Raw genomic sequence first — 13,550 nt, forward strand, 5'->3', positions numbered from 1 at the left:
TCGTTCACGCAAACAAAGAAACAAACTCTTCAGCCTTATAATATTGGTATAGATTCTGAAAAATACAACTTTCACCTAATTCGAAAAAACTCGTTCCAACTCAACCTAACTAAAATTACTCGCACATAACATTTCCTCAAGCATCCGAAAAACTTTCGAAAATAGTTCGAATTGCTGCCAGCCTATAAAAAATCTTCCCACACAAGATTTTTCTTTCATAAAAGGAAGCTGATGAAAATACAACAGAGCCTGAAGCTGAAACACGTCCTAAACTTGACACACGAAATAACACAATTTGCTAAACACATAGAGTCCACATTCGCTTGGCACCAACTTAGTTGCATAACCGTGACTGTAATTGAATTATCACGGCCCGACGCGTTCAACTAACGACCTTATAGATATAAACGTAGTCTGACCCAATGATATGTGAAATTTTGTTTGATTATCAGGAGATTAACCCCGGAACTAATTTCCTGTGAATATTGGACGTGAGTTTTTGGTTATTTTTAGGTCAGTTTTATGTAGGTCTGATGGTTTATCTCACGAAGGCGGGTGAGGTATACGTGTGTGTGTGAATGTACGTGTACATTGTCTTTTTGTTGTGTGTACGCTCGGTAACGTGCTGTGGTCAAATCGGCAAGTCAGTAGTTTTGTAGTGAGTGCAACAAACAGACATGCTTATGTACTTTGATATTTATAATTGGATATATTGATTGATATCTTTTTAAACCTAATGAAATCATTTATAGGACAAGATAAACTAAATAAAAGCTGAGTTTGTCGACTTTTGTCATACCACAATTTAAGTTATGTGTTGCGTATTTACATATTATATGTAAATATACATTTTCTACACGTTTTCTACAATACAGTTTTATTATTTCAAGGTTTTCAGTGCATGCAACTGATAGAGCTGAAAATACGTAAATCAACAAAGACTATGACGAAAGTCCGTGATATAATTATAGTATTATCTATATTTGATGATAAAAATACATTTGCAACAGTCTTTACATTTCCCTGTATAAGTAAAATAATATATTGCAAGTATAAGTAAAATAATTAAGTAATTTCACTGAACTGAAACTGTGAAAGAACAAGAAACTGAAATGTTCAAGTATTTGAGGCTAAGGCTTAATATTACAATTTTGTCTCATGCAAATAACATCCAAAAAGGTCTCAGTTTTCTCTCACGAACCAAATAAATTGAATCCCATGTTTTTTAAACGCCATTTCTTCAGCCATTACCTCCGAATTATTATAAATAAAAATCTTTCAGCGCTTGTTTCCACTAAATAAAACTGGAACGTCGAATGAAAAACACGTTCCATTTTTCGTGAACAAAAGTCTGAAAGAAAAATATTTGGCGAGCCGAACATGAGCGTATGAAAATACTTATTTATCGACATGACATTGTCGACTTTATTTATTGGGGTTTAGGGTGTGTTTCTGATTGATAGCTTGTTTTGTTTTTACGGAAGGAGTTTTTAATAATAAGTAGGTTTGAATCGTTGGTCGCGTGGTGTGTTAAATAATGGCCTGTTATTGGTTCAGCCGATCAAGGTCGTCTAACTAATCATAGAGTACTTTAATTTAATAAGGGATTTGGAAAATGAAAAATGTTTTTTTTTAAACTGGGCCATTTTAAATCTAATTGGAATGTTAACAAGGCATATGAATGGAATAGATCTTCATTCGGAATTTAAAATGCTATTACGGTAGTTTTGTTTCAGGAAAGCGGGCAAGCTATATTTGTGTGAAAATCGGGCAAGCTATCTTTTACATATGTGGTGAGCTATCTTTTACATTGTGGTGAGCCACATTTGTAAAAGATAGCTTGCCCGAAGTGCTCAGTAGCGGCCGAGTAGTCGACAAAAACAATGTGCGTGTATATTAACACACGCAAGTTTGGATTGTGACATCAAGTATTAATGTAGGTAAATAAAAATGTTTTTAGAACTGAATTTCGTAGACGCAAAAGTGGGCAATATAACATATAACAGCTTAAAGCCAAAGACAGAAATGCCTCACATTCCATTTAAGCTCGAAAGGCTGTTGAAATCAAAATCCAAATAGTCAATTAAGTATCACATTTTGATCAAAGAGTACAACAGAATTATTAATAACATTTCCAGACTTCTCATCAATGAAAAACTAAAATAATTTCACGGTAAGTAACTTAAATAAATCGAAAGCCAGTACTGAATAAGTACACAATTTGTAGTACATACACATATGTATACATAGATGATATATGTAGGTATTGACGTAAGCGCTTAAGCGTCCGTTCAATCTAGAAAATATACAAATGTGTTAGAATTTTCTAGAAATCCGTTGCCGTCAACTTCAATTTTAAATTCTCACACGAATATGTACATTAGAGAGTTTCAGACTTTCCAATTTACAAGTCGCTACTCAAACGGTTTGAGGTCAACAAGTTGTTATGGAAGATGTACGTAATCTTTGCTTTTAATATAAAAAGGAAAATTGCTTGGTTTTTGTAGAGATAATATAACGGGTGTGTCGTTCACAATCACATTAAATTCTATCGCATATACTTTATAATATTCTATGGCGAATTGTAAAAAAAATAACCTAATCCATTCAGTGGTTTAACCACAGGAGTCATTTTTTGTTTTTATAATTTACAACATCATGTGTAAAACAGAGATAAAGTTAGGAGTATCGAATGTTTTGATCAGTTGACAGCTGTCAGTTTTCAAGGGACAATTTCAGTTGTTTGTAATGACTGACTTCTATATGGTGTTCTAATTTTCGCACATTTTTATTCTATTTACTTTGTTTGAAAAATTCATTTTTTTTTTATTTTTACGTATTTTTATTTCTTTGTGTTAATCAACATATATTAACCAGTATATTAACGCATTTCATTTAATGTGATTATGAACGACACACCCGATATTTTGATCGATAGAGGTTGGTGGAGCGGTCACTAAGATATTGTTATGTATACTCTTATGAAACTTAAGCCAACATGGCCATTTTTAAGGTATCAAGGTTTATTTATTTATTTAGTAGTTAGTAGTGTAGTAGTTTTAGTTTATTTATTTATTTTTTTTTTTAGTTTATTCTCATTTGATAGTCTTACGGTCCTGAAAAATGCAATCATAGGTAGGTATACTGTAAAAATTGTAATACAGGTTAATTATAAGTCATTCAATCGATTGCCGACCTACTCTATAACAAAATAAACATTAATGTCAGGTTGATCTAACGTTAATTACCTATGAGGTTTTGCCTTAAGCTTGTACTGATTTGATGATAAATGACGCACATAATATCATTTACAAAACCTTTACTGTGAGACTTCTAACAACACTGTAGCCTAGCCCATATTTGAAAAAGCCTTGTAGTGGGACCTACACTAATTGTTGACGCATCAATATTGTTCATACTGTACTTGCATTGTGTTCGCCTCCTCAGTTGTCCCGTATATCGCACTACCAACGCACGCTACTAAATATTGTGACCGTACCAAATCCCATGTAACCTAATTGGAGTCAGAAAATAAAAGTGTATTAATTAGTATTCGGTTTATTTACTTATCTCTGAACACGACACCCCACCATCTAAATTGGTGACCCCGTGTGGAGAAAGTGTGAACTGTAACCAGTGAATTTGGACTTGTAATTCAGTGAATCGGACGACCGGGGCAACTCACACAAGTGTACGTAGTGTCGGCTTAATATTAGTGCGCGTCGAATTAAGAAATTATAATGTCGTCTGAAGACAAGAAGGTCGTTATTGAAGAACATCAACTGTCGTCCATCTCCATCACAGCTAGAATTCCGGAATTTTGGAAGAAGTCGCCTAAAACATGGTTTATTCAAGCAGAAGCAGTTCTAAATCCTCAGAAGATGTCCGACGAATCAAAGTACCAGGTCATTATTTCAAAATTATCCCCGGACGTCGTTGAGCAAGTTACACAGATCCTTGTGAATCCCCCTGAGAAAAATAAATATGAGACCTTGAAGAATAAGTTGATATTTATATATCAAGAATCCGAAGAGCGGCAAGTAAAAAAACTCATTGGCGAAATGGAATTAGGCGACCAGAAACCATCACAATTACTAAGAAAAATGCAAGACCTAGCCAGGGGACGAGTAAATAACGAAACACTCATAGTTATGTGGCAGAATCATTTACCAAATTCGGTGCGAGGAGTTTTAGCTGTAACGGAAGAAAAAGATCTAGAGAAATTAGCATCAATAGCGGATAAAATAATGGAAACGACGACTCCCATACACAGTGTTGCGACTGTCAAACAGGAACCAGGCCCATCGGGTTCTCAGGACCAAATTATTTCGGCAATAAACAAATTGAGTGATAGATTACAAAATTTAGAGTCAAGATCACGAGGCCGTTCAAATAACTGGCGAAGGAATAACTTTAGACGCAACAGATCCAGGTCAGGGTCAAGAAGTCGCACAAGGAAATTCGAAGATCCAAATTGGTTATGTTTTTACCATTATAAGTATCGCAGCAAGGCAACTAAATGTGTGGATCCATGTAACTGGAAGAAAAAACACGACAAGGACAAGCCAGCGGAAAACTAGAGTCGGTGCAGTCTGCGACGGGAGGCTGTGACCGTGCCTTCGGGAATCACCGTCTGTGTGTCAGAGACAGGAAATCGGGCTTAAACTTCTTAGTGGATAGTGGTGCAAACGTGTCAGTGTTACCGCGGAAAGTAGCCTACATGAAAGGTAATACAAGTGAGTGCTGTTATAAACTCTTTGCCGCAAATGGAACTCAGATTAACACGTATGGTACATTGTACTTAGAATTAGATTTAAACCTAAGACGAGCATTCCGTTGGTTATTTACATTAGCGGACGTACAGCAACCAATATTAGGTGCTGACTTCTTAGCTAATTTTCAGTTGTTAATTGACTTGAACGGACGAAGGTTAATCGATCAAGTAACTAATTTAAGCACCAAAGGCAATCTTTCTAATTCTAGTGAGCCCACTTTGAAAACTATCGTAAATAATTGCCCTTATTATGATTTATTATGTGAATTTCCAGAACTAACTAAACCAGTTTCGTACAAAGAAACGCCTAAACATAATGTTTGTCATCACATTGAGACCACAGGACCTCCAGTGCACGCACGAGCCAGGCAGTTACCACCAGACAGGTACGTAAAAGCTAAAAATGAGTTTAAGATTATGCAAGAGCTTGGGATTTGTAGGCCGAGTAAAAGTGCTTGGGCAAGTCCCTTGCATGTTGTTCCTAAGAAGGACGGGAATATTAGACCTTGTGGAGATTATAGACGTTTAAATGCGATTACCAAGCCTGATCGATATCCAGTTCCCCGTCTTCATGATTTTACGTATATGTTAGATAATAAAAAGGTTTTCTCAAAGCTAGATATAAATAGAGCCTATTATTGTGTGCCAGTTGCGGAAAATGACATTGAGAAAACTGCCGTCATAACACCGTTTGGTTTATTCGAATTCGTGCGTATGCCATTTGGATTAAGAAATGCTGCACAAACTTTTCAACGTTTTATGCATCATACTGTTTTACAAGACTTAGATTTTCTTTTCAATTACGTAGATGACGTCATCATTGCATCGGAAAATGAAGAGCAGCATAGAGAACATTTACGAAAAGTTTTTGAACGTTTTAATGAATTTGGTATAACGATTAATTTTTCAAAGTGTAGTTTTGGTAAAGATAAATTAGAGTTTTTGGGTTTTGAAGTCTCTACAGAAGGAATTAAACCATTAGAAGATAAAGTTAAAGCGATTATTGATTTTCCAAAACCTGATACTATAGAGGAACTTAGAAGATTTTTAGGCATGTTAAATTTTTATAGAGCTCATATACCTCATTCAGCTGATCATCAGGCAGCGTTAAATAAATATTTAGGGAATTCAAAGCGTAAGGATAAAAGTAAAATCAATTGGACACCTGAAGCTACGGAAAATTTTGAAAAATGTAAAGATGATCTTAAAAATGCTACCTTATTGTATTTCCCATCGGCACATACACCTTTGTCATTGATGACGGACGCATCAGACACAAGTGTAGGTGCAGTATTGCAACAAAAAGTTGATGGCAATTGGAAACCTTTAGGATATTTTTCGAAAAAATTAACTGAAGCACAAAAGAAATATAGTACATATGATAGAGAACTTTTAGCAATTTATTTAGCAATCATACATTTTCGTAATTTAGTTGAAGGACAAGAATTAATAATTTTTACAGATCATAAACCATTAACTTTCGCGTTTACTAAATTAGGTACCAATAGAGAAACTTCTAGGCGAACTAGGCAAATTATGTTTATTAGTGAATTTAGTACTGACATACGACACATTAGTGGAAATAATAATATAGTTGCTGACACATTATCTAGAGTTGAAACAATAACATGTCCCACGACGTTAGATTTCGCAGAACTCGCCACTGCGCAGGAAGTTGACGAACAGCTTGCAAAATTATTGAGGGCGTCAAACAACAACAGTAAAGTAATATTGAAACGTGTAACGTTACTCGATACTGATAAACATGTTTATTGCGAAATGTCTACTAACAGTGCAAGACCATATTTACCTGAAAAATTTCGTCGTTTAGCTTTTGATTCTATTCATAATTTAAGTCATCCTGGTATTAAGACAAGTAAAAAATTAGTAAAAGATAGATATTTTTGGCCTGAAATGAATAGAGATATTGGTAATTGGACTAAAACATGTGTAAAATGTCAAAGAGCGAAAGTTCAAAAACATACGGTTTCCGATTTAGAGTCCTTTAAAAGTACTAAACGTTTTGAGCATATACATATTGATATTATAGGACCGTTACCAACCTCGCCAGAAGGTTATAGATATTGTTTAACGATTATCGATAGATTCACTCGTTGGCCAGAGGCATTTCCACTAAAAGAGATAACTGCAGAAATCGTAGCGAAAACATTATATGAAGGTTGGATTAGTCGTTTTGGTTGTCCTATAAAGCTCACTAGTGACCAGGGTCGTCAGTTCGAAAGTAACTTATTCAAAGAATTAATGATTTTAATGGGAATTATAAAGACACGTACAACTCCGTATCATCCTCAATGTAATGGTTTAGTAGAACGTTGGCATAGATCTTTAAAAGCCGCGTTAATGGCTCGCTTAAACAATAAATGCTGGGTTGACGAATTGGCAACTGTAATGTTGGGGTTACGCACAACGATAAAATTAGATACAGGCGTAACCGCTGCACAAAGGTTGTATGGCAGTAATATTAGAGTACCCGGTGACTTTTATGATACAACTGATTTGAAAATTAGCGATTCTGAAAATTTCGTAAATAAGTTAAAAGCTGTAATTGACGGGTTAAAGCCATCTAATAGGAAAAATAAGTCACCAAATAAGATTTTTGTGCATAAAGACTTGTATGATTGTGAATATATTTTTATCCGTAATGACGCAGTACGGAAACCGTTACAACCACCTTACGACGGACCATATCGCGTCATAAGTAGAGATAATAAAGTATTTTGTATTCAGTTGCCCGACCGACAAGTTAAAGTTTCTATAGATCGTCTGAAACCAGCGTACATGTTAATAGAGGATGAATCGCAATCTAAAGTAGTTGATAATAGTAATAGGGATACCGTTTGTCGAAAAGTTACGAAAAAAGTAACAATTCAAACGGACGAACCCGATAGTAAAGTTTATACTACGCGAACTGGTCGAGTAAGCAAGAAGCCATTGAAATACCGATAAATTATTTTATTGTTAAAATGTCAATTTTGCAGATTTATTTAGGACATTAGTTTCAAATTGTGGTATCGCGATCTTTAATTTCATTTACGTTGAGACGATACATCAGTATAGTGGACTAAATTAGCAAAATGGGCTCTAATCAAACGAAAGAGAACGTCATTGTAAACGAAAATGTATCTAATGTGGCCCACATGCATAATAAGCTAAATATTATTGGCATAGTGATGATAGTTATTATAATAATGTTAATCATGGTATTTGCGTACGCACTGAAACGAAGATTCATTAGAGGCGTGAGAAAATGGTTAAGAAAAGAAATGGTAGCCAGTTCTGTAGCCTTACCTAGTATTAAGGTCGAAACTGTGCAACCTCAACATACAATGAGTCCGCCGTCAACAGCCAAAGTTGTGCTGTGATAATAATATGCTGATCAAAAACCCTCGTTCTCTCAAGTGATATTATATTTGTGTGAATGTGTAGTGAATGTTAAACAGTAGTGAATGTATATTTTTTATGGCGTCATCATGTCGGATACTGAAGACTCTTGGTCATTCGTACGAGTAGGGCAAGCGTGTAATTTTATTTTTTAATATGTATAGCAGAGTAACCCGGCATGATAACTACCCTTAACGTATATCGTATATAATATAGATTATGTATATTTCATGTTACCTATTATGTATGTAATCACATTAAATGTCAAGACGGACTCTCTAGAAGTGTTCCGCAACTGTAATAGACGTATATGAGTAGTGTATTACATAGATTTAAGGCAGTTACAGGACGTATTGTGTTATATTTTGTTTTTCGATCGTAGGACATTCTGCATAGTTTGTATTGTTGGTACCGGCCGGCCACAATGACTCCAAGAGAGGAGAACAGAGTATAACACAAAGGTTAAGAACATTTTGTACTTAGTTTAAGATTTTTTTTTTTAGAAAGTTTTATCCTTTTTGAAGATAGATTTTTTTCTACTCTGTATTTGATATTTACTTTGTAATAATGAACATAAGTTTGAACCTGCACTCTCAGGCACGAGAGGTGTATCTTTTAATCACTAAGCCATTAGGTACAAAGCCAGTAGTACTGAGACAAACATGCGCTTATCGCACAACCCGTCAAGCATCTTGTTTCAAAGTTGTTATTGTATAAATGTATACTGTAAGCAAATTTTTGTCGAGACTGTAATTTAATAATATTGTTTGTGAACATTGTAAGCACTTCTTGGATTATATAGTAACTGGATAAGAATATATTTTTTTTGAAAAAAAATCTTTTGTCAAATTTTTTTTTTTAAAAAAGGGGAGGAATGATGTAGTGGGACCTACACTAATTGTTGACGCATCAATATTGTTCATACTGTACTTGCATTGTGTTCGCCTCCTCAGTTGTCCCGTATATCGCACTACCAACGCACGCTACTAAATATTGTGACCGTACCAAATCCCATGTAACCTAATTGGAGTCAGAAAATAAAAGTGTATTAATTAGTATTCGGTTTATTTACTTATCTCTGAACACGACACCCCACCATCTAAAGCCTTATGTATATATTTTACACAGCAAAAGACGTATTAGTTTGATTTACGATCCCCGTATCAGTGTACGTCGTATCTTGGAATAACATAATTTTTTGTGGCCACACACCGAATGATTGATGGGCCATAAGATTAGCGGGCTTATTAGGATTATGGCGGGAAGTGTATTAGATGATTATCGCCTTGCGTTCGAAAGAAGGGAAAGTTTTATGTCGTGGTTCAAAATTGCAGTGAACGTAAGATAAACATGGTTTAACAAAGAATGGTGTCCAGCTACTCTTAAATTCTATTGTTTTCTTTTTTAACTATATTGTTGTGTAAAATTCATCATCGGCTTTTTTTTTCGCTGTTGGACTAAGGCTTATTTTAAGTGAAATTGTTTGTCAAGGCAAAGTACTAAACCACGAATACTCTGTAAATACTAGGTACATTGAAAAGACATAATAAAAAAATACTATTTATTTCAGGCATGTTCACCCTGAGAAAATTATGAAACCTACATATAAGATCTCTTTGAACCAATTAAGCTATTTAACATACCCAACTTCAAACACTTCCCCAGTAATACACTGCCAGCTGAAACCACATTGTACCCTTCAAGTACCAAAACTCATAGTTCATTGACCCCACTCGTCAGTGGTGATTATAAATTCAAATGTATTTGCTCTGTGGCTGGTTATGTCTGTCTGTTGGACCACTTTAACTGTACTAGTGGTTTATGTAGCTAGCTAGATATGTTTGTAAGTGTAGCGTTACATAAAGCTCGCTCCTCTTTTATGTTAGTTTTATTTGATGTTGGTTATGAAATCACTTTTTTAAAACCCTTTTCATCAAATATTTTAAAATCTTCGTAATGCTTATCATGTCACAGTTAATTATTTCGATCATAAGTGTGACCTCTCCCGATTGGTAATTATTTCGATGTATTAAAATTGGTCACACAATAATCATGCTATTTTAAAAATCAAGTTCAAAAGATATATTAGAACCTACTTGTCAGGTCTGAACTACATAGTAAAACGATAAAATGTATTTAGTTTGATTCTGTGATAGAAAATTATGAAATGTTGTTTCATAATTTTCATGGTTTTTCAATCGTCTTGTGTTCCAAGGCTCTGCAAATTATTGAAAGATTCTCATAACCCTGGCAACATACTTCAATCTATACTTAAACTGTCTACCACTAACTTAAACCCAATATAAGTTAAGTTTAGTCGGAACCCAGCTAAACCAGGTGCTGCATATTAATTGACCGGACTTGTACAGTTTAATCAGTAAATATTTACCTATAGCTTGAGCCGCCCCCATGGCATGCAAATTTATGGTAATTCGTCACTGGCTAAACGATTTTGGAAGCTTGGTAATAGGTAATATTATGGGGACACAGATTGCGATTTTTTTGTACATATTTTTAGTTTCTTTAAAAAGTGTTTTGTCACTAAATATCCTACTGGTTTCAAGCTTCTAAAGATGCATGTTTGTTACTCCTCACGCTTTTCTACTGAAAGGATTTTGTTGTTAAAGGCATACTAGCTTACATCAGAACCACATGTAGGCAATTATTATACTTGTGCGGAAATTAGTCACCTCGAAACGCTTGTGAATCGAGTAGTTAATAATAAACATTTTTACACACATATTGAGGTTCACTTTTCTTCACGAAAAAGGCGCTCAACAATTGCGTTTATGACCAAGGGCCAATGAGTGCTGATCTTTATCTAATATTTGCTACTTCTTTCTTTATATGACACCTCTTGACCCCAGCTTGGCCAATAAATATCTCAATAATGTAACCTAACACCTATCTCCAACATCCCACAACACACACACATACACGCACAAATAAAACAAAACAATAAACACACACACATTCATAATAACTGGATGAATAGCCCCACAAAACGGGCCATACATCAAGGCGATAATTTGAAATGCCGCAAAAGGCGCACAATGCCATACATTGCTGGCACAAAGCGACAATGAGAGACCTTCCCCGGCACTAAATACGCAATGCATTGTGTAATGCGCGATACGATGCGTTCAACAATCGCAATTGATACATGGTAATTAGGTTGGAGGTTTTGTGTTGCGATTTTCCGTTGTTTGTGTTTTGAGAATTGGTTGGGGCAGTGACGTATTTTTGGGAGATAGAATTTAGTAACGTTTTTTTTTTCAGTGATAATGAATAATCTGGTTATAATTATCATGGTGACGTTTTGATTCTATGTCAGGCAAGTTCACTAGGACATCAATGACTGAGCAAAGCTGATACAAAGCACCTCAAGATAACCTGAACTGAAAAGTCTGAAAGCACCAATCGCGCTGAGCAAGTAAAGTATATAATTCCTTCCCAGCAAGAGAAAAGGCACAAAAAAAGTTTATGAAGATATAATATTGCCTCACATTATAAGAGAATACTATATGAAATATGGGGCGTAATTGGTGATGCTCAACTTGAACATCTTTGACACGTTTTGCTTTAACCTCATCATTCTGCCATCAAGATTAAACCAACTTACAATACTTAAAAAACTAAACCCCAACAAACAAATAACTCGGTCAAACGGCTTTATTAAGCCACTTGGCTGACACACAACTAAAATAATCACCCTAATTACGAACACCCAATCATTTTACCGTAATTACGAGCCGGTGAAGGCTTGTCATGCCGTAACGGTCACGATCCGCATTGAACCTGCCGTGACAACTTGTGGCACAAATATCGTGACATATGCTGAATGGTGGGGTTAGGTTATAGAGAGAGCGGAGAGCGGGAATATGAGCGGAGCGATTTATGATCTGTTTTGTTTGTAAGGGTACTGCTGGTCTTTCGTGAGTTTTTCTAAATCATTTGTAAATAACAAAGCAACAAATTACAAATGAATGTAGCAAGAATTATGAGCCATTCAGTAGGTTGTCCTTTCTAGAACCGTCAAAAATAAACTTCATGTTGTAGCTATTAAAATTATACAAACTAGTAAGTATAATTTCGGCGAATAGATGATCTTACACTCGTGTGGAACATTTCAGTTATTTTGAGATTCCAAATTATAATTTCAGCATACATACTGAAGTAAATATTTAAAAAAATATCGTGCCCTGATACTACTGAAGTTGTTAATTTCTCTAAAAGAGAAAATCCCAAAAATCTTGATATTTCGCTCCGCTTCACTAAAAACACAGCCGAACCTTACTTTTTTGATTCACATTCTATTTGTTGCAAGTTTCGACTTTTGAATTCATGAAATAAAATTTCCATATTGAAATGAATGGAGATAATATATTGTGTGCGGGTTATTGTTCCGCGGTCGGAATGTGCTCGTTGAAATGCGAATAAATAACTTCAATCAGCTGTTTTTGTCCATGTACTTTTGGGGAACATAGTGTATTGTTTTTATTATGTAGAAAGATAAAACTTGATAATGTAAGTAAATTAAACCTAAATATACAACATTTCCAGCCAAACAACCCCGAAATAGTTGAGAAAAGGTGCTCGGAGGCAGATTCTTTAGAAGTTGGAAGCAAAAATCACAAGATACTGCAGTACCAGACAGCAACTTCTAGTGTATAAAAAATATTTTTTATACTCAAAGGATACATTCTTGCCCAGATTACAAAAGGTCTTCATACAAAGTCTATAACACTACAAATGCTATGTGTATTTCTTTTTACACAAAAATTCGTCCCACATCCATTCAAAACCCAATCTTATAACCTACCCCATAAAGTACAATACTCACTGGCATTGAGCGGCACGGCGGGCGCACGCGCATGGTACGCCCCCGCGCCGCCCGCGTACCGCGCGTACCCTGCCACGCTGCCGGCCGCTACGCGCGCATCCCGCCGTGACGAGCGCGGGCGCACCGTGCGCGGTGCCGCCTGGAAGAGAAGAAAGTGATGTTAATAAAATGAGGAAAAAACAAGGTTCTTCAAGAATACAGACATATAGGGTTTTTGTGCTACTTTTTCTTCCCCCAAAAACATGTACCCTATTCATAATCAGAGTTAAGTTAGTCCAAGTTTAAACCCCCCAAAATAGTAATTAATTTCTTATTTAATCCGTGATTATTAATAAGATCCATCATCCTCCGAGCCTTTTTCCCAATCATGTTGGGGTCGGCTTCCAGTCTAACCGGATTCAGCTGAGTACCAGTGCTTTACAAGAAGCGACTGCCTATCTGACCTCCTCAACCCAGTTACCCGGGCAACCCGATACCCCTTGGTTAGACTGGTGTCAGACTTACTGGCTTCTGACTACCCGTAACGACTGC

The 13,550-nt window shown here is 35.6% G+C and overlaps 2 protein-coding genes and 1 long non-coding RNA gene across 4 annotated transcripts in view; 2 read left to right on the forward strand and 1 right to left on the reverse strand.

Moving 5' to 3' along the window:
• The window catches only part of LOC124637405 (calmodulin-binding transcription activator 1), a 202,361-nt gene that overhangs the window by 134,108 nt on the left and 54,703 nt on the right, over window positions 1-13,550 (reverse strand). For both annotated transcript variants that reach the window (XM_047173840.1, XM_047173839.1), the window contains exon 2: window positions 13,020-13,158. The gene's annotated coding sequence lies outside the window, so the exon portion shown is untranslated. The remainder of the gene's footprint in view (window positions 1-13,019; window positions 13,159-13,550) is intronic.
• Window positions 3,480-4,903, forward strand: LOC124637407. Its single transcript, XM_047173842.1, has one exon. It carries the CDS (start codon window positions 3,741-3,743, stop codon window positions 4,578-4,580), a length of 840 nt encoding a protein of 279 aa, XP_047029798.1. The 5' UTR covers window positions 3,480-3,740; the 3' UTR covers window positions 4,581-4,903.
• LOC124637408 lies at window positions 5,221-9,003 on the forward strand. Its single transcript, XR_006985237.1, has 2 exons — window positions 5,221-5,764; window positions 7,328-9,003. It is a non-coding gene; the product is annotated as an uncharacterized LOC124637408 (long non-coding RNA).

Source organism: Helicoverpa zea, chromosome 16 (assembly GCF_022581195.2).
Source record: "Helicoverpa zea isolate HzStark_Cry1AcR chromosome 16, ilHelZeax1.1, whole genome shotgun sequence".
NCBI lineage: Eukaryota > Metazoa > Arthropoda > Insecta > Lepidoptera > Noctuidae > Helicoverpa > Helicoverpa zea.

Excerpts from the sequence above, each read along its gene's own strand:
- LOC124637407 (XM_047173842.1), top strand. The coding sequence starts at position 3,741 with ATGTCGTCTGAAGACAAGAAGGTCGTTATTGAAGAACATCAACTGTCG.